This window comes from Salvelinus fontinalis, unplaced genomic scaffold, assembly GCF_029448725.1.
Source record: "Salvelinus fontinalis isolate EN_2023a unplaced genomic scaffold, ASM2944872v1 scaffold_1223, whole genome shotgun sequence".
In the NCBI taxonomy this organism is placed as follows: domain Eukaryota; kingdom Metazoa; phylum Chordata; class Actinopteri; order Salmoniformes; family Salmonidae; genus Salvelinus; species Salvelinus fontinalis.
In genome coordinates, this window is record NW_026601432.1 from 19,937 (window position 1) to 42,241 (window position 22,305).

Below are 22,305 nucleotides of genomic sequence, written 5' to 3' on the forward strand. Positions count from 1 at the left end.
CATTTCTTGCATTACCAAAGGTCTACACCCAACATAAGATCCCAGTGACAAGAGAGAACATTCCCACTCAGAAAGATCTCAAAAGGTGGCCATACCTGAAAGAGGTTCAGTTGAAGGAGATTGATGCCGACGTCGAACTTCTGATTGGCGTAAATGCTCCAAAGGCAATGGAACCCTGGCAAATCATAAATAGCCAAGGCAACGGACCGTATGCAGTGAAAACCCTCTTTGGATGGGTGATGAATGGTCCTCTCAACAGTTGTACCATGGCAGAAGAATCTGGGCGTCCTACGGTGATGGCCAATCGTATCTCAATGGCCGACCTGGGGGTTCTTCTTGTAAATCAGTACAACCATGACTTCCCTGAGAGAGTATGAAGAGAAAAGTGAGATGTCAGCTGAGGATCGTAGGTTTATGGAGATTGTATCAAGCTCCATAACCCTCAAAGACCATCACTACTACTTACCGTTGCCCTTTCGCAACAAAGATGTAGTCCTGCCAAACAACCGTGACATGGCAAAGCAGCGGGCTCTAAATATTATCAGGAAGTTCAAGAAGGACAAAGGTTATGCTGCAGAGTACAAAGGCTTCATGGAAGAGATGATAACAAAAGGTTACGCCGAGAAGGTACCACAAGAACAGCTCCTCAGAGAGAAAGGCAAGGTATGGTACATACCACACCATGGCGTTCACCATAAGCGCAAAGGAACGATACGAGTGGTGTTTGACTGTTCATCATCCTATAAAGGTACATCTCTTAACAGTGAACTCCTTCAAGGCCCTGACCTGGCAAACACGCTTATAGGAGTCTTGCTAAGATTTCGGCAAGAGCACATTGCCATGATGGCAGACATCGAAGGAATGTTCCATCAAGTACGTGTCCATGAAGATGACTTAGACTTCCTGCGATTCCTATGGTGGCCGGATGGTGATACTAACAAAAGATTGGAGGAGTACAGAATGACAGTACATCTTTTCGGTGCTATATCCTCTCCAAGTTGTGCAAACTTTGCACTGCGAAAGACTGCAGAAGACAACTGTGAGGGGTACGATGAAGAGGTGATTCAAACAGTCAAGTCCAACTTCTATGTTGATGACTGCCTCAAGTCAGTGGCCACAGAAGAACAAGCCATAGCTCTCACAAGAAACCTCAGGGATGTGTGCTCTCAAGGTGGGTTCAAATTGACCAAGTGGGTCAGCAACAGCCGCACTGTACTAGCTTCTATCCCTGATGAACACAAAGCCAAGCAGATAAAAGAACTGGACCTGGACAGAGAAAAGCTGCCTGTTGAAAGAGCACTTGGAATCCGATGGAACATTGAAAGGGATGTGTTACCTTCCAGGTCACTGTCAAGAACAGACCCCTTACAAGAAGAGGTATTCTCTCAACTGTCAGCTCTATTTATGATCCATTAGGTTTCCTCGCCCCATTCGTATTAAAGGCAAAGCAAATTCTTCAAGTGCTCTGCAAGCTAAAGTGTGGATGGGACGAAGTCATCCCTGAAGAACACTCTATTTCATGGAAGAGATGGCTCTCAGAGCTGGACCAGCTCTCCAGATTCCAGATAGACAGGTGTATGATGCCTGAGAACTTTGGTCAAATCAAGGCCGCACAGCTGCATCACTTCGGTGATGCAAGTGAACAAGGTTATGGCACGGCAAGCTACCTTAGGTTCACAAACGTTATGGAAAAGGTCCACATCGCATTCATACTGGGGAAATCAAGGGTGACTCCACTCAAGCAGATGACGATCCCCAGATTGGAACTTGCTGCAGCAACATTGGCAGTGCGAGTGGACAGGATGTTAACCTGTCTAGGATCAGCGTGGCGCTAGCGTGGCGCTAGCGGCACACCCCCCCCCCCCCCCCCCCCCCACTGAAAAACCAGTGCCGCGAAATTCAAAAAATATATTTTTTTAAAATATTTAACTTTCACACATTAAAGTCCAATACAGCTAATGAAAGACACAGATCTTGTGAATCCAGTCAACATGTCCGATTTTTAAAATGTTTTACAGGGAAGACACAATATGTAAAGATGTACATCTATTACCTAAAAATACATTAGCATAATCCACCATCTTTTATTTGTCCACCAACACCAGTAGCCATCACCAATTCTGCTAAACTAAGATATTTATAGCCCCTAACCAACAAAAAAACTCATTAGATGACAGTCTGATAACATATTTATGGTATGGGATAGGTTTTGTTAGAAAAAAGTGCATATTTCAGGTAGATGGCATAGGTTACAATTGCACCCACCGTCACAAATGGAATAGAAAAACTACTTAGAGCAACGTGTTTACCTACTTACTAATCATCAAACATTTCGTAAAAATACACAGCATACACGAATCGAAAGACACAGATCCTGTGAATACAGACAATATTTCAGATTTTCTAAGTGTCTTACAGCGAAAACACAATAAATCGTTATATTAGCATAGCACATACCACATAGCAGCCCAGCATTGATTCTAGCCAAAGTGAGCGATAAAAGTCAACATCGCCAAAAGATATTAATTTTTTCACTAACCTTCTCAGAATTCTTCAGATGACACTCCTGTAACATCATATTACACAATGCATATAGAGTTTGATCGAAAACGTTTATATTTAGCCACCAAAATCATGGTTAGACAATGTGAAATGTAACTCAGCTGGTCATAATATGTCCTTGCGCCACTTAGACAGTGATCTACTCTTATACATAAATACTCATAAACGTGACTAAAAAATATAGGGTGGACAGGGATTGATAGACAATTTAATTCTTAATACAATTGCGGAATAACATTTTTTTAATTATCCTTACTTTTCAATACAGTTTGCGCCAAGCGAAGCTACGTCAAAAAACATGGCGTCCTAAGCCACTAACATTTTGACAGAAACACGATTTATCATAATAAAAATGTCCTACCTTGAGCTGTTCTTCCATCAGTATCTTGGGCAAAGGATCCTTTCTTGGGAGAAATCGTCTTTTGGTGGAAAGCTGTCCTCTTGCCATGTCGAAATGCCAACTGCGTTCGGGATGAACTGAAAAGCGTGCCCAACTATTCACATCGTTTCAAAAAGAAATGTCCCAAAATCGCACTAAACGGATATAAATTGCTATAAAACGCTTTAAATTAACTACCTTATGATGTTTTTAACTCCTATAACGAGTGAAAAGATGACCGGAGAAATATAACAGGCTAAACTAACGCTTGGAACAGGTGCGCGCCGATGTCCTCTAGGCGCATGACGCAGCTCCAAAAGAATGACTAGCTTCAGGGTTTTTTCATTTGTAGGGCCTGTGAACGCGCAATCGACCCCATTGGAATCGTCATCACGTAAAGGCATCCAGGGGAAGACGTAAGAAGTGTCCGTATAGTCATAGCAAAATCAGTGCCCTTTAACTGACTTCAGAACAGTGGCCAACATTTCTGAAATCTGAATCCATGTCAGGGAAATTGCTGTAGAATGGGCTCTGTTCCACTTAGAGACAAAATTTCAACTCCTATAGAAACTATAGACTGTTTTCTATCCAATAATAATAATAATATGCATATTGTACGATCAAGGATTTTGTGGGAAGCCGTTTCAAAAATTACCAAATTAGCATAAATAGTCTAAACAGCGCCCCCATCCCCAACAGGTTAAGGTTGGAGCTCCAGATTGAACTTGAGGAGTCAACTTTCTGGACAGACAGCCAGTCGAAGCTAAAATACATCCGCAACGATACCAAGAGATTCCATACTTTTGTGGCTAATAGGGTTGCTATGATCCGTGACCTATCGAAAGCAAAACAGTGGAGGTATTTGAACTCCAAACACAACCCAGCCGATGATGCCTCAAGAGGATTACATGTTGAAACTTTCCTGAACTCAAAGAGATGGCGCAAAGGACCAGAATTCATGGAGAAAACAGAAACACAATGGCCGAAAGTCCCCGAGGAGCTTGGCTCCATCCCTCCAGATGATCCAGAGGTGAGAAAAGACGTCATCGTAAACAGTACATGTGTGGAAGAAAAGAGTCCGACCAGCAAACTGATTGAGTACTATTCAACATGGAACAGCTTGAAAGCAGTTGCCTGGATGCTGAAACTGAAGAGACTTCTACTACAGTTAAGTCAGAAAAGGAAAGTTCTCACCCAAACTGATCCAGTATCAGATCAGAGTCTGACAAACTCACTGAAGGAACAAATTGACAAGTTCAAACTGACGTTTGGAAAAGAAAGTCTGTAGATGACCTAGATGAAGCAGAAAAGGTCATCATTCGATTTGAGCAACGACAGCACTTTAACCTGTCTAGGATCAGCGTGGCGCTAGCGGCACACCCCCCCCCCCCCCCCCCCCACTGAAAAACCAGTGCCGCGAAATTCAAAAAAAATATATTTTTTAAAATATTTAACTTTCACACATTAAAGTCCAATACAGCTAATGAAAGACACAGATCTTGTGAATCCAGTCAACATTTCCGATTTTTAAAATGTTTTACAGGGAAGACACAATATGTAAAGATGTACATCTATTACCTAAAAACACATTAGCATAATCCACCATCTTTTATTTGTCCACCAACACCAGTAGCCATCACCAATTCGGCTAAACTAAGATATTTATAGCCCCTAACCAACAAAAAAACTCATCAGATGACAGTCTGATAACATATTTATGGTATGGGATAGGTTTTGTTAGAAAAAAGTGCATATTTCAGGTAGATATCATAGTTTACAATTGCACCCACCGTCACAAATGGAATAGAAAAACTACTTAGAGCAACGTGTTTACCTACTTACTAATCATCAAACATTTCGTAAAAATACACAGCATACACGAATCGAAAGACACAGATCCTGTGAATACAGACAATATTTCAGATTTTCTAAGTGTCTTACAGCGAAAACACAATAAATCGTTATATTAGCTTAGCACATAGCAATTAGCAGCCCAGCATTGATTCTAGCCAAAGTGAGCGATAAAAGTCAACATCGCCAAAAGATATTAATTTTTTCACTAACCTTCTCAGAATTCTTCAGATGACACTCCTGTAACATCATATTACACAATGCATATAGAGTTTGATCGAAAACGTTTATATTTAGCCACCAAAATCATGGTTAGACAATGTGAAATGTAACTCAGCTGGTCATAATATGTCCTTGCGCCACTTAGACAGTGATCTACTCTTATACATAAATACTCATAAACGTGACTAAAAAATATAGGGTGGACAGGGATTGATAGACAATTTAATTCTTAATACAATTGCGGAATAACATTTTTTTAATTATCCTTACTTTTCAATACAGTTTGCGCCAAGCGAAGCTACGTCAAAAAACATGGCGTCCTAAGCCACTAACATTTTGACAGAAACACGATTTATCATAATAAAAATGTCCTACCTTGAGCTGTTCTTCCATCAGTATCTTGGGCAAAGGATCCTTTCTTGGGAGAAATCGTCTTTTGGTGGAAAGCTGTCCTCTTGCCATGTCGAAATGCCAACTGCGTTCGGGATGAACTGAAAAGCGTGCCCAACTATTCACATCGTTTCAAAAAGAAATGTCCCAAAATCGCACTAAACGGATATAAATTGCTATAAAACGCTTTAAATTAACTACCTTATGATGTTTTTAACTCCTATAACGAGTGAAAAGATGACCGGAGAAATATAACAGGCTAAACTAACGCTTGGAACAGGTGCGCGCCGATGTCCTCTAGGCGCATGACGCAGCTCCAAAAGAATGACTAGCTTCAGGGTTTTTTCATTTGTAGGGCCTGTGAACGCGCAATCGACCCCATTGGAATCGTCATCACGTAAAGGCATCCAGGGGAAGACGTAAGAAGTGTCCGTATAGTCATAGCAAAATCAGTGCCCTTTAACTGACTTCAGAACAGTGGCCAACATTTCTGAAATCTGAATCCATGTCAGGGAAATTGCTGTAGAATGGGCTCTGTTCCACTTAGAGACAAAATTTCAACTCCTATAGAAACTATAGACTGTTTTCTATCCAATAATAATAATAATATGCATATTGTACGATCAAGGATTTTGTGGGAAGCCGTTTCAAAAATTACCAAATTAGCATAAATAGTCTAAACAGCGCCCCCATCCCCAACAGGTTAAGGTTGGAGCTCCAGATTGAACTTGAGGAGTCAACTTTCTGGACAGACAGCCAGTCGAAGCTAAAATACATCCGCAACGATACCAAGAGATTCCATACTTTTGTGGCTAATAGGGTTGCTATGATCCGTGACCTATCGAAAGCAAAACAGTGGAGGTATTTGAACTCCAAACACAACCCAGCCGATGATGCCTCAAGAGGATTACATGTTGAAACTTTCCTGAACTCAAAGAGATGGCGCAAAGGACCAGAATTCATGGAGAAAACAGAAACACAATGGCCGAAAGTCCCCGAGGAGCTTGGCTCCATCCCTCCAGATGATCCAGAGGTGAGAAAAGACGTCATCGTAAACAGTACATGTGTGGAAGAAAAGAGTCCGACCAGCAAACTGATTGAGTACTATTCAACATGGAACAGCTTGAAAGCAGTTGCCTGGATGCTGAAACTGAAGAGACTTCTACTACAGTTAAGTCAGAAAAGGAAAGTTCTCACCCAAACTGATCCAGTATCAGATCAGAGTCTGACAAACTCACTGAAGGAACAAATTGACAAGTTCAAACTGACGTTTGGAAAAGAAAGTCTGTAGATGACCTAGATGAAGCAGAAAAGGTCATCATTCGATTTGAGCAACGACAGCACTTTAACCTGTCTAGGATCAGCGTGGCGCTAGCGGCACACCCCCCCCCCCCCCCCCACTGAAAAACCAGTGCCGCGAAATTCAAAAAAAATATATTTTTTAAAATATTTAACTTTCACACATTAAAGTCCAATACAGCTAATGAAAGACACAGATCTTGTGAATCCAGTCAACATTTCCGATTTTTAAAATGTTTTACAGGGAAGACACAATATGTAAAGATGTACATCTATTACCTAAAAACACATTAGCATAATCCACCATCTTTTATTTGTCCACCAACACCAGTAGCCATCACCAATTCGGCTAAACTAAGATATTTATAGCCCCTAACCAACAAAAAAACTCATCAGATGACAGTCTGATAACATATTTATGGTATGGGATAGGTTTTGTTAGAAAAAAGTGCATATTTCAGGTAGATATCATAGTTTACAATTGCACCCACCGTCACAAATGGAATAGAAAAACTACTTAGAGCAACGTGTTTACCTACTTACTAATCATCAAACATTTCGTAAAAATACACAGCATACACGAATCGAAAGACACAGATCCTGTGAATACAGACAATATTTCAGATTTTCTAAGTGTCTTACAGCGAAAACACAATAAATCGTTATATTAGCTTAGCACATAGCAATTAGCAGCCCAGCATTGATTCTAGCCAAAGTGAGCGATAAAAGTCAACATCGCCAAAAGATATTAATTTTTTCACTAACCTTCTCAGAATTCTTCAGATGACACTCCTGTAACATCATATTACACAATGCATATAGAGTTTGATCGAAAACGTTTATATTTAGCCACCAAAATCATGGTTAGACAATGTGAAATGTAACTCAGCTGGTCATAATATGTCCTTGCGCCACTTAGACAGTGATCTACTCTTATACATAAATACTCATAAACGTGACTAAAAAATATAGGGTGGACAGGGATTGATAGACAATTTAATTCTTAATACAATTGCGGAATAACATTTTTTTAATTATCCTTACTTTTCAATACAGTTTGCGCCAAGCGAAGCTACGTCAAAAAACATGGCGTCCTAAGCCACTAACATTTTGACAGAAACACGATTTATCATAATAAAAATGTCCTACCTTGAGCTGTTCTTCCATCAGTATCTTGGGCAAAGGATCCTTTCTTGGGAGAAATCGTCTTTTGGTGGAAAGCTGTCCTCTTGCCATGTCGAAATGCCAACTGCGTTCGGGATGAACTGAAAAGCGTGCCCAACTATTCACATCGTTTCAAAAAGAAATGTCCCAAAATCGCACTAAACGGATATAAATTGCTATAAAACGCTTTAAATTAACTACCTTATGATGTTTTTAACTCCTATAACGAGTGAAAAGATGACCGGAGAAATATAACAGGCTAAACTAACGCTTGGAACAGGTGCGCGCCGATGTCCTCTAGGCGCATGACGCAGCTCCAAAAGAATGACTAGCTTCAGGGTTTTTTCATTTGTAGGGCCTGTGAACGCGCAATCGACCCCATTGGAATCGTCATCACGTAAAGGCATCCAGGGGAAGACGTAAGAAGTGTCCGTATAGTCATAGCAAAATCAGTGCCCTTTAACTGACTTCAGAACAGTGGCCAACATTTCTGAAATCTGAATCCATGTCAGGGAAATTGCTGTAGAATGGGCTCTGTTCCACTTAGAGACAAAATTTCAACTCCTATAGAAACTATAGACTGTTTTCTATCCAATAATAATAATAATAATATGCATATTGTACGATCAAGGATTTCGTGGGAAGCCGTTTCAAAAATTAGCCAAATTAGCATAAATAGTCTAAACAGCGCCCCCATCCCCAACAGGTTAAACAAGAAATTGCACTAGTTGTAAAAGGAAAACAATGTGCCAAGAGAAGCGGCTCAATCTGTAAGCTTGATCCAATAGTTGACAATGGCATTCTGAGAGTAGGAGGAAGGTTAAGCAAAGCTGCTATGCCTACGGAACTAAAGAATCCTATGATCCTGCCCAAAGACTCCTACATCTCCAGACTGATCTTACTCCACATCCATGAGCAGGTTGGCCACTCTGGGAGAGGTCACATGCTTTCTAGACTTCGCCAGCGATATTGGATACCCTGTGCCAACTCCTTAGCAAGGAAGATCCTTAAGAGCTGTGTCTTCTGCAGGCGGATGCAAGCTAGAGCTGGGGAACAGAAGATGGCTGACCTTCCACAAGATCGGGTAGCACCTGATTTGCCGCCTTTCACCCACGTGGGCATAGATTACTTTGGCCCCATAGAGGTGAAGCGAGGCCGCGTTCATGTGAAGCGGTATGGTGTGATCTTTACTTGCCTTGTGAGTCGAGCTGTCCATCTAGAAGTTGCTAGTTATCTGGATACTGATTCCTGCATCAATGCCCTGCGCAGGTTCATCTGTCGAAGGGGCCCAGTAACAAGTATCAGAACAGACAATGGCACCAACTTTGTTGGAACACACAGAGAGCTAGGAGAAGCTCTGAAAGAGCTGGATCACAACAAGATTCAAAATAAATTACTGAAGGAAGGAGTGACATGGTCATTCAACCCTCCCTCTGGAGCCCACCATGGGGGGGTATGGGAGAGGTTGATCCGACTGGTGAAAAAGATCCTCTATTCAGTCCTTAAAGAGCAAGTAATGGATGATGAGGCTTTGCAGACAGCCTTGTGTGAAGTTGAGGCGATTATGAACGACAGACCAATCACTACTGTAACAAATGACCCTAACGATCTAGAACCCCTGACTCCGAACCATCTGCTTCATCTGAAAGCAAAGCCAGTCCTGCCACCAGGACTATTCCAGAGAAGTGACCTATACTCACCAAGGAGATGGAAGCAAGTACAATATATCACTGACCTCTTCTGGAAGAGATGGATCAGGGAGTATCTTCCACTTATGCAGGAGCGGAACAAGTGTAACAAAACTAAGAGAAACTTCAGTTCTGGTGACCTTGTGGTCATCGTCGATGACACCGCCCCAAGGAACTCTTGGCTAATGGGGCGTGTGGTGAAGGCTTTGCCAGGGGCCAAAGGTCTTGTCCGGAGCGTCATGGTTAAGACTAAGACCAATATCTTACAGAGACCTATCAATAAACTCTGTCTGCTCCTTGAGGCGACGAAGTGAGACACACACACACACACACAGTGCTCCATCTTTGAATCACGTGCACCTCTGATTCGTTGATGTCGTACTCTTACATTCTTTGATGTCATACATTTTTTGGACTCTTGACATTTTTTGGAAGTTGAACACCTTTACACTTCAACTCAGACTGAGATCTATGGACTATTTTCCTATATGGCACCTTGTATATTTGTATATAGCTATGAACTGTAATGGTGCTCTGGTATAGAATGTTTTTGTATTGGCTCTACGTTTGAATATTAAGTAATTGTTGTGCATTCAGTGCCGTCAACAATTAGGGGCCGGTATGTTAGAGCCGATTTGGGCATATTTTGTATAAAAGACTGAACATACTGAGCTCCATGTACATTTGTGTAAATATATTAAATATTAATGTATATGATGAAATATTAGGTACGTACCTTTATGATTTATTTACCGGATTGAGATATATTCATTTGTTATTAGTGTAACTCAGTTTTTGGCCCCCCCTCTTGCCCATTCATTGTACTGTGTTAATTGTGTTAGTATAAAGGCAGGAAGTTGGGCCTTCGGGGGGAGGAGTCCTTGCTAGATGCGGGAGCGGTATAGTTTTTTGACCATATAGACATACAGACATACAGACATATAGACATATAGACATACAGAAAGACAGACAGGTCATATTATATTATGTATTTGCATTTCAAGTAATCTCTGCTTTAAGTTGATTGGAGAATACCTTTTGTTAGATAAGAATAAACATTTTTTGTTGCACTATATCCCTGGATCTCATTGAATGTTTGGCCGTTTGGAAACGTTAAGTGTGGACTGTATGCGTCCGAAACAACCCCGCTTCAGGCTTGGGCAGTGGCTATGGTAAAGAGGAAAGGAAGCCACTACAGTTTACATACCCTACATTAGTCATCTCATATGTATATACTGTATTCGATACCATCTACTGCATCTTGCCTATGCCGTTCTGTACCATCACTCATTCATGTATCTTATGTACATATTCTTTATCCCTTTACACTTGTGTGTATAAGGTAGTAGTTGTGGAATTGTTAGGTTAGATTACTTGTTGGTTATTACTGCATTGTCGGAACTAGAAGCACAAGCATTTCGCTACACTCGCATTAACATCTGCTAACCATTTGTATGTGACAAATAAAATTTGATTTGATTTTGAGTTGTGAGCTTTGGAGACATGCTGCTACTGTAGCTTTCATCGACTTGGTAAAGCCCTGAATCGAGGTCATTCCTCCCACTAAGTTAATAGACTTGCTTTTTCAAATATATTTTACACTAATAAATTGCTTTCATTTGTGGCCCAAAATACGTTTATGTTTGTGGTGATTTAAACTGATACATCTTTTCCAATAGTAAAGTCTTACTGATTCCCCCATTTTTATGTAAGCTTCAAATAGTAGCCTAGCAGTAAAAGAGGTGAGCCAGCAACTGGAGGGTTACCAGTTCGAATCCCGGGTCAGACGCAAAGAAGTGAGCTAGTAACCAGAGGGTTGCTGGTGTGAAATCCTAGATACCATATCCTGCCGTTGTGCTCTTGAGCAAGGCACTTAATCCCCCACAACAGCAGCGCCCAGTGTGGCAGCCTCCTGCACCTCTCCTAAACCTGTGTATGTACACTGAGTATACCAACAATTAAGAACACCTTTCTAATATTGAGTTGCAACCCCCTTTTACCCTCAGAACAGCCTCAATTTGCTGGGGGAGGACTCTACAAGGTGTTGAAAGTGTTCCACAGGGATGCTGACCAATGTTGACTCCAATGCTTCCCATAGTAGTGTCAAGTTGGCTGGATGTCCTTTGAGTGGTGGACCATCCTTGATACACACAGGTAACTGTTGAATGTGAAAAACACAGCAGGATTGTAGTTCTTGACACAAATCGGTGCACCTGCTTGGCACCTACTACCATACCCCGTTCAAAGGCACTTCAATCTTTGGTCTTGCCCATTCACCCTCTGAATGGCACACATACACAATCCATGTCTCAGTTGTCTCAAGGCCTAACAATCCTTCTTTAACCTGTCTCCTCCCCTTCATTTAGACTGATTGAAATGACATCAATAACGGATCATAGCTTTCACCTGGTCAGTCTATGTCATGGAAATAGCAGGTGTTCTTAATGTTTTGTATACTCAGTGCTTGTATTTCGGAGGGCTTGGGTTAAAAGCGGAAGTCAAATTTCAGTTGGACCTTGTGTGTAATTGCTCAATAAAGTGGAGCCGTCTTGGATTCCTCTGGGAAATTCCCTGAATACAGCTGCCCGATGTGCTGGCATATGAAGCACCTGGAAAGCAGGAATGAGTTGGCTAGCCAAGTGAGCAATCTCCTTTGCACCATCTAGACAAACATGTAATACTAAACTACACAACAGGTTGTACGTGTACAGTATTACATACCCAGCTCTACACCTGGTCTTGTCTCGCGGTGTTCCGGGTATGTCAGTTGCTGGTAGAAAAGACACAGCCCCTTCATAGTGGTGATGTGTCAGGAACGTCTTAAAACCTGCACAAAACGACATCATGCCATATCACTAGCAACAGCAACAGACTACCGTAACAGTCCCAATGGTTGTATTTCCTAAAACAGCTAAAGCTACTCCTCTGACCCACCTGAAAAGTCATATCTGGCTGGTCCCGTCCAGCGTTTCCTCTTGCTGTCTGCCAGCACGTCACCAGAGAAACCGTATCCAAGCAGGGAGATGGAATACCTCAAGAATGTGTTGTGATGGACCGAGCACACGTCCATTGGCTGGAAGTCTCCTGTGAAGACAGGAGTCTAGTATGAGTGATCCTCCACAGATACTGTGTGTGTGGGGTACAGTGTCTTAAAGAGGTGTGATGACACACTATGTGCTTTTACTATAAAAAAAAGCACACCCATCCACCCACACTGACCTCCAGCAGTTTCCTCTTATCTCAAAAGCTTTGAATAAGTAGGTCACGGCTGTCACTTGTTGGTCAGCTGAGTGTGCCATAGCGATAACATAGAAGTGACAAACACGAGACATTTCTATTCACAATGAATCTCCAGGAAAGACCTGGAACAGAATGCTTATGCTACTAGTCTGTGCTGTATAAAAATGTCAGTTACACTATTTTTAAAGGCATTTTAATTGCCTGCACCCACCCACTATGACATGTAAAGCTGAGGTCACAGGGTCATTGATGCCGGCAGTGGCATAGCAGATGCAGTCCGTTGAACCTGGATACCACACAAAACAAGACAATGATACATTATGTTCCTGCCTACACAGACAAAAGCTAGCAGTGTGTGTGTTTGTAATAATAATAATTTGGTGGGTGCTTATAATTGTCCCCTCTCATACATGTACACGTGTGTACTAATATGCATGTATTGGAAATGTTTATTGCATATCCCAACACCCTTGGAGACTGGGATCACGGCCAGGGTGTGTGTGTGTGTGTGTGTGTGTGTGTGTGTGTGTGTAACATGGAAAAATGGAATGCGGAAATCAACAGATAGTGTAGTGTACATGAAATGGACCTCATGGTTGACATTAGTTTGTAAACTTACGCAGTCAGGTCATAAACTGAGCTATTGATGTGATCATTGCTATGTAAACATAGTGGTGCGTTTTTTTAAACTTTATTAGGATCCCATTAGCTGTTGCACATGCAGGAGCTACACTTCCACATAAAACAAATTATACGACAGAGTACAGAATAGCTATAGACAAGAACATTGTTACATTAAATCCAAAATATTAAATCTAAATAAGAGGATCACGTGACCCCTGAACGAGATGGCCGCATGAACTAGGAGCTCCGCACAAGTAGTTTCCAATTCTTAATCTTACCCCCACTTCAAGTTTAAACTCATTTAGCTTTAGTCAAAAAGTCATGGCGGCTACAAAAGGCGACACTACAGGTGACATTTTTACCCGGACTCGAGCATTAGCGACGGAAAAAGCCTCCAAGAAGCAGCTAGCTTCAGAAAAAGCTAGCGCAAGAGGACCCTTAAATCTATTGACATGGAACTGCCATGGTCTAGGTCATGCAATAAAACGGAAAAAGATACTATGTGCTCTAAAAAAGGAAAAAGCAGACATTGCGCTATTGCAAGAGACACACCTCTGTGATGCTGAACATGCCAAACTCCGCAGAGCTTGGGTGGGACATGTGTATTTCTCATTCTTTCAAATCCAACAGTAGAGGTACGCCTTTGTCCAACTCTGCTTTGACCTCTGCAAAAACATCGAGGTCACAGAGCTGGAAATTCAACACCTCCATGCTATCAAACGAAGCATTCCATACATTGGTAACTACATGGATAGACAACTACACACAAGACAACAAAGAATCTCCTGTTTCTCCGGCGACAATGTGGGACGCTGCTAAAGCCACACTAAGAGGTCATCTAATTGCATATGCTTCCTCTAAGAAAAAAGCAATGGAAGCACACAGGCTAGATCTGGAGGGGGAGCTGGAACGCTGTGAAAAAGTTCATAAACAATCCCCAGACAGCACCTCCTGGAGTCAACATAAAGCAGCCAAAGCCAAACTGAATTTGGACTATACTCGGGAGATTTAAAAAAAAAAATAATAATAATAATAATAATCTTTACTAAACAGAAATACCATGAGTAAAACAATAGGCCATGTAGATTACATGCTTATCAATTAAAAAAAGAGCAGTCAGAGCGTACAATTATGGCTATCCAAACAGCAGAGGACGAGGTCACATATGACCCAAAAAATATCAATTTAACTTTTCATGATTTTTACTGCAAACTATATACCTCTGAGAGAAAACACACGGAGGCAGAACTCCACTCCTTCCTAGAGGGAATCTCGCTACCTAAACTATCAGAGACTGACCAAGAAGATCTCAACTCCCCCTTCACTCCTGAGGAGGTCCAGGAGGCAATCACCTCCATGCCACCTAACAGGTCCCCAGTCCCAGATGGATTCTCCAGAGAGTTCTACAAAGCTTTTTAGCCCCAGCTTAGCCCTATTTTCATGCCAATGCTGGAGGATTTTTGCAAAAACGGAGTTCTCCCAGAATCAATGCACACAGCTCGCATTACAGTGTTGCTCAAAAAAGACAAGGACACCATATCCTGCTCCTCCTTCCGGCCCATAAGCTTGTTGGATTCCAAATTGCTCGCCAAAAGACTAAACACTCTTCTTCACAAAATAATAAAAGTGGACCAAACTGGATTTACTAGAGACAGATACTCTTCTGACAACATTCGCCGTCTTTTTGATATTATTGATCAAGTAAACGCACAGAAGACCCCTGTCCTGCTGGCTTCACTGGATGCTGAGAAGGCGTTCGACAGGATGGAGTGGCGCTTTCTGTTCTCAGTCTTAGAAAAGTTCAATATGGGCCCAAACTTTATTAAATGGATCAAATCACTATACTCTCATCCAAATGCCATGGTGACTACTAACGGACCAAACTCTGACAGATTCCATTTGGGATGGGGCACAAGACAGGGTGCTCGCTGTCCCCCCTGCTCTACTTGTTGGGGGCGGAGCCTCTGGCAGAGTTGATAAGGAGCAATCCAAGTATTATAGGTGTTCCTGCAGGCGGCCTGCAGCACAAGATTTCGCTTTACGCGGATGATGTCTTGCTCTACATATCCAACCCTGAGAAATCCCTTCCTCCCATTTTAGACACAATTGCTCAGTAAGGCACGTTTCCAGGTTCTAAGATTAATTTTAACAAATCCACTGTCTGCCCTCTCAATATTACACTCACCAGTTCTATGAAGACACTATGTCCATTCCAATGGAAGACACAGGGGTTTCAATACCGTGGGATATTCATAACACCAGATCTGAATAGGCTTTTCAAGGAGAATTATCTTCCACTCCTGGATCGAATCAAGAACGATCTCCAAACCTGGATCTCCCTCCCAATTAGCTTACTAGGAAGAATTAATGTCATCCGTATGAACATCCTCCCTAGACTGAACTATTTATTTCAGATGCTACCATGCTACCTCCCAGCTTCCTTTTTCAAAACAATTAACCAAAGCATCACCAAAATTTATATGGGGCAATAAAAAACCTAGGATCAAGCTCTCCACTCAATCGAAAGCTGAATCTAAGGGCGGTCTTGCCCTTCCCTCCCTTCAATTGTACTACTGTTCTGCCCAAATCCGCAACATGCTAACATGGATCACAACAGACAAGAGTCAACGTGGATCCAGATAGAGCCCAATCCTGTGGTTCATTGCCACTAAGCTCAACTATATTCATTAATAACTTTAGTGAAGTGGGCAACATAGCCAAAACCTTTGTGATTTACAGCACCCTACTAGCGTGGAGGGACTGTAAGAAATACCTGGGCATTTCCTCCCAAAAATGTTCTCACTCGCCTATAGTAGGCAACCCAGACTTGCCAAAAGCCCTGAGGGATGCCAACTTTAATCTTTGGCATACTCTAGGAATCAGGACCTTTTCAGACCTATTTCATCAGAAGACCACTACACTGAAATCCTTTCAAGAGCTCTGCAGTGAATTCAATGTGCCAAGATCCCTTTTTTTTGATATCTTCAAACTAGACATGTCATTTCCTCATTTACTTCCAAGAGGGGGTTTAGAACTCAGTTGAATGAAGTTGAAACCCTTCTTGCCACAGCACAATCCATTAAAGGCAAAATATCTTATATCTATACACTCCTTTCTGAGAAAGGAGGCTCCTCCTTTGAAAATAATCTGGGAAAAGGACCCTGGTCTGACTATCAGTGATGAGTTATGGGCGGAGGTTTGCGACAGGGTATACTGCTCCTCTACTAATGTAAAAATGAAAGAATCTAATTACACATTTTTGTACAAATTTTATTACACTCCCTTGAGACTCCATAGAATGAAAACAGACATTTCTCCTAACTGTAAAAGATGTACCTCTGAAAGTGGAACCTATATGCATGTATTTTGGAGCTGTAGAAAGATTGCCAGATTTTGGCAATCTATACATACTGCTGCACAGAAAATACTAGATGTACAGTTTGATATGACCCCGTGTATCTATCTTCTTAATGCCCAGCAGGACTTTGTTCTTGATCCTGACAGAGAAAAGTTGCTTATGACCATTACATACTTTGCTAAGAAATGTATTCTTCTATTGTGGGCCTCTAGTACCTCTCCTACATTTAAAATGTGGATTGACCAGATTGTTGACTTTCTCCCTCGTGAAAAGCTCACTTTTGACCTACACAAGAGACAGCCCAAGTTTGATAGACTCTGGTCTCCACTACTCAACTATATTTCAAATTGGACAGAGCGAATGGGGTGATCAGGGAGATGAGCAGATGCGTGTTGTGTAAGGTGCTGTAAAATCTAAAAGCTGAGATGACGCCAATAATTAGTTAAGGCTGGAAATAGCTAATAAAGAACCTTGATAGTGCTGCTGCAAGTTCTATATTTTACATTTTGTAATAATTATTCTTTGTGTATATATATATAACAATTTTTTATTATTTTTTTTTTTTAAGTCTGTCACATCTGTGAATGTGGAATGTGTTTGGTTGGTTGATTGAAAAACAAACTTTAAATTGAAAAATATATATATATATATATATAAATAACATTCTATATTGTCAAGACACCAAGAGAGGAGAATGCTTGCAGATGGCATGTATAGAATGTGTACGTGCTTGTGAATGTCTGCGTGTGGTCTTGACTAACCTGCGGATATAATGCCGATGCGGACACTACAGGGTACCAGCTTCTCCTCCGGGCTGTTCTGGTCCACTCCGTTATCCCTCTGTGTTCGAGAGACCAGGCCCTGAACTATCTCGCTGAACATGCCGTCCCCGCCTACACACACACCACTCTGCATAGAGGTCAAAGGTCATGTAACACAGAGGTCAGAACAACAAAACTGATCTTTTTGTTTGTCGTTTGAGATTAATATACTTGACCAGGGGTGTTTTTAGTTCAACTGTGATTGGTTGAATATGATTTAGTGACGGTTGAGCTGAAAACCAGACTACAAAGAGGTCTTTAAAACAGACCTTTGATTACTATAGCGACAATGACATTGAGAACATCTCCATCCTCGACTCACCCATCATATTTCTTTAACTCCGCCTCTGTCTTCAGGTGGTCCCTGGCATGATTGGCATGCTCTGTAACTATGACAACAAATGACCAGGAAAGAGTTAGACGTCTTAGCATGCTTCACGTTTGTCTTTCAAGTGCTTCCTGTAGTTGGGATACACTTGAAATGTCAACTTGAACAGGTTAACAATTGATTCATTTATATCGCATTATGTTTTCCTAATTTGTTGCATAAATTGATATTTTGGACTTAAGGCGTAATCATTCACTCGCTTGGAGCAATATATCGACTAAGCATTTTCCATAAAGAAGTCTGAGATTGCAGAAGTCCTAAAGTAGACATTTTCTCTTCTCTAATTGTTAGACATTGAAACAATTTGAAGCTAAAGGAATAGTTTGATTTTATGTGCAAACATTTTCACACCCACCTTAGATGTTTTATATATCTTTTTTTACAATTGTTCAAATACTGTATCAATATTTTGATATCAACCCAAGCAGCTGTATAGTAAAATGCAATTCGTCAAAATATATGACTTTGACAAATGTTCAGTCTTTCGCTAGTCTGAGAAGTAAACGGGATGTAAAGGAATCCAGTATTCAACGACCATCATCCTTTCCAATGAGGAACTAGGATGATAGATGGCGGCCGTAAATGATGTCATATTCCTGTGCGGCCTGAGAGAGCTTGTGCCCATTTGCCTAGAGTGAACAATTTGACTTGGCCCATAAAGACTCATCTATTATTAAATCATGTTTAATGTCTTTGGCAGGCACTCACCAATCACGTCCGTGGAGATGGAGGCACAGGCGAAGAGAGGCGAGACTTTCTGCTCATAAATGCACTTGCTGCTTGCCCCCATAAGGGTTGATGTACACCAGCAAATGCTTGGGTCTGCTAGCTGCAAAAAGTCAAGTGAAAGCAATAGTACTGAACAATTAGTGCTCTTTGAGGTCGGTTTGGTTTCGGTTAGATTATTGAAAAAATAATCACGGTTTTCGCTAATGTATTTAATGCTTTAAAAATGAAATAACTGCCAAAACATTGAACATATTCCATCGTCTCTGTCAGGTCCACATTGGTAGACATCAATAGAAAAATAGGAAATGACTATGAAATCAAATATCAGTTGTGTATATTAATTCCTTATTTTTCATTTCTTAAAGTAATCTCATCTCTACTCAGGTAGTAGCAGTCAGCGAGCCAAAACTAACGTTCTCTGTGCTCCCCATACTGTACTGTCTAGTCATTCTATTTAGGTAGCCTATGTTGCAGACCTGTCTGACAAAATCATTTAACTAGTTCTTCAAAGTAGATAAGGCATACTTTCAAAATGTCTCTGTCCCTCCAAGCATTAATTTTTTTTTCATCCGGGATGAAATAGCAGTCAGATGTCTTTTTGTCCTGTATTGTCCTGTCCCGTATATATATATATATATATATATATATATATATATATATATATATATATACACACACCTATCTTTTATATATGTATTTTTTTTCCAAAAACTCAACTTCAAAACGCTTTCCTGCAACCCGCCTTACTAATTACAAAAAAAGTATTATTTACCTCAAATCTGAAAATCCACAATAGAAGCTAGCCAGATTACTGGCTAACGTTAGTATTTCAGCTAACCACGGTTTGTGGTCATCAGCTATTCCTTTAGTTCTATCGCCACTTTAATATATCGCCACTTTTGTACAACGCGACTCAGACCAGAACATACTGAACCTATTTGTATCCATATCCCTGGGTTTCAACTGCAAGCTCTGGACATTTACACCTGGATCTCGCAGCTAGCTAGCTGCAAACCGTGTGTCTATTGGCTTACGTTGATCCCGGAGCTAACATCAATTATTCTGGAGCTAGCCAGCTGAAGAGTTCCATCAACCACTCCAGGGCTACAATCACCTATCGGGACACGTTTTACTACCAATGCGGAGCCCCACAGGGCCTTCACGACTGACTACCGACGTTATCTGCCCGAGGGAGTTAACCAACTGCCACCTCCGTCGCGACCTGAATAAGTCTATCGGACAATTTTTCTTGGGTCACTATATAACTATATCGATTTTGCCAATTGGATTGATCCCCTCTACCACACAGAACCCCACTAATCTACCGACGGAAACGCACGAGGCGGCAAAAAACAGACCTCCATCCTTTGCTAGTGTAGCGTGGTTCATTCTGCGTTGTGTACTTTTAATTGGGACGCTGCCACAACTGACGGTCTGCTAGTTGAAATCTTTTTATTTGCCCTGCACACGAAGAGACAACACACATTATGTTAACCCTTGGCGCAGTCACAGCTCTCAGGCACCTTGCTAGCCGAAGGTCAGGCAAAAGAGCGCCAAAAGGAAATAACAGGTGCTGCGTGTACACATTTGATGCACAACAGCACACCATACAATACAAGTAAAATTACACAGAACATAATTCGGACAAAATTAAAGACATACCTGCACACGAAGAGACAACACACATTATGTTAACCCTTGGCGCAGTTACAGCTCTCAGGCACCTGCGCGATCACATGGACACTCACTCAAACACGTCCCAAGTACTCACAAATTACAATAGATAACAAGTTTCACAAAGCTCGCTAACTAGGGTAACATAAATCTTTATATTATCCACATTGTAACAAACTTATGGTTGCAAAACAGTACATTGTGTAACATTATGACGGTTTTATATTAAACAATTTCGGAGCCAAAGACAACATACCTTGCTAGCCGAAGGTCAGGCAAAAGAGAACACTAAAGTGGTGGGGAAATACAGATAACCCGCGATGGGCCAAACCAAAATATACAAAACTTTTACAATCACATGTATGTACAATATTGATATGAAAAAGTGTTTGTACACCAAATAAAAACATTAGCTATGCAGCTGTAATTAAATTAAATAAAAAACTGAATTATTATTATTATTATCAAATTATTAACATCCCCTCTTGACCTGGCCTATTTGAATTGGTCCTTGTGTGCAACTTGGTGCATAATCTAGGGGTACAACATCACACTGCTACACTAGCTTGCTACCGATAGCCAGCTACCCGGCCAGCAGTCTGAATCGCCGTGACCCCAACCAACCTCTACTCACTGGACCCTTATGATCACTCGATTAAGCATGCCCCTCCTTAATGTCAATATGCCTTGTCCTTTGTTCTGTTTAGTGTTTATTGGCTTATATAAAATAAATGCAAATTAATTACTTAAATCATACAATGTGATTTTCTGGATTTTTGTTTTAGATTCCGTCTCTCACAGTTGAAGTGTACCTATGTTAAAAACTACAGACCTCTACATGCTTTGTAAGTAGGAAAACCTGCAAAATCATCAGTGTATCAAATACTTGTTCTCCCCACTGTACATACACACACAGATTTTCCAACAATTGTTGACAGACCGATTATTTCATTTATAACTCCCTGTATCACAATTCCAGAAGGTCAGAAGTTTACATACACTAAGTTGACTGCATTTAAACAGCTTGAAAAAAATCCCGAAAATTGTGTCATGGCTTTAAAAGTTTCTGATAGGCTAATTGACATGATTTGTGTCAATCAGAAACTTTTAAAGCCATGACACAATTCTGTAGTGTCTGTAGTTGTACACAGTGAAGCATTGAGGATGAGTAATTGCGTTCTTAGAGTGATGTCATAATGGATCATGCGGTCATAAGAAGATAGAATCCTCTTGCTATTAGGCTAGAATCTTAGGTGGGAGAACATTCCTAGAGAAGGTTAGTTGGAGACGGTCATCATATTAGTAAGTCATGTTTATACATTTTTTAGTACATTTTTAGTAAGTCATGTTTATACATTTTTCCAAAAGTTATGGTGAATCTACTATAATGGAGAGGACGGTTTTAGGCAAATATGATAGAAATCCTTAGCCTACTGCGAGTATCTAACTCCTGTCTTATGTTTAAATTAATATTTTCTTGGTTAAAGATTGGTTTGCATTAACAGCATAGTGTACTGTACTATAAACATTTTGAAAAGATTTACACAAAATCTATAGTATAAAGAGAAGTTTGCATAATTGGTTGGTCACAGCTTTTTAAGTTTGGATACAGGGCAGTCTTATGGTGAGATGCAAAATAATGTATTAGAGACACTAGAAATGTAGGCATTGATGAAAGACACCGCATAGGTTAAATGCTTTAATAGTAGTTTGAATGAATGCATGTCAATTGTGTTTAGGGAAACTGGGAGGTTATGTTTTTTGGAAATACTGTCACTATAATCACAGGATACATAGCCGCAGGAAGTAGGGGTGCTGCAGCACCCCCTGATACATTGTAATAAATAAATACATGTTTAATTTTTTATTATTACAAATGTATTTTTACACCAAATTAGTGCACTAGGCCTTTGAGT

The 22,305-nt window shown here is 40.8% G+C and overlaps 1 protein-coding gene across 5 annotated transcripts in view; it reads right to left on the minus strand.

Annotated features, from left to right (window-relative positions):
* Positions 1-20,447, minus strand: part of LOC129848848 (ceramide kinase-like) — a 39,678-nt gene extending 19,231 nt beyond the window's left edge. For 3 of the 5 annotated variants that reach the window (XM_055915941.1, XM_055915937.1, XM_055915942.1), the window contains exons 1-7: positions 20,378-20,447; positions 18,695-18,815; positions 17,921-17,987; positions 17,539-17,686; positions 13,007-13,081; positions 12,490-12,639; positions 12,277-12,382 (exon numbers count right to left, since the gene is read on the minus strand). In XM_055915941.1, the coding sequence (XP_055771916.1) occupies positions 12,277-12,382; positions 12,490-12,639; positions 13,007-13,081; positions 17,539-17,659 (452 nt within the window). In that variant the 5' untranslated portion in view covers positions 17,660-17,686; positions 17,921-17,987; positions 18,695-18,815; positions 20,378-20,447. Of the gene's footprint in view, positions 1-12,276; positions 12,383-12,489; positions 12,640-13,006; positions 13,082-17,538; positions 17,687-17,920; positions 17,988-18,694; positions 19,276-20,377 lie in introns of those variants that run through there. The other 2 variants (XM_055915940.1, XM_055915938.1) reach the window with 2 other exon arrangements.
* Positions 20,448-22,305: the final 1,858 nt, after the last annotated feature.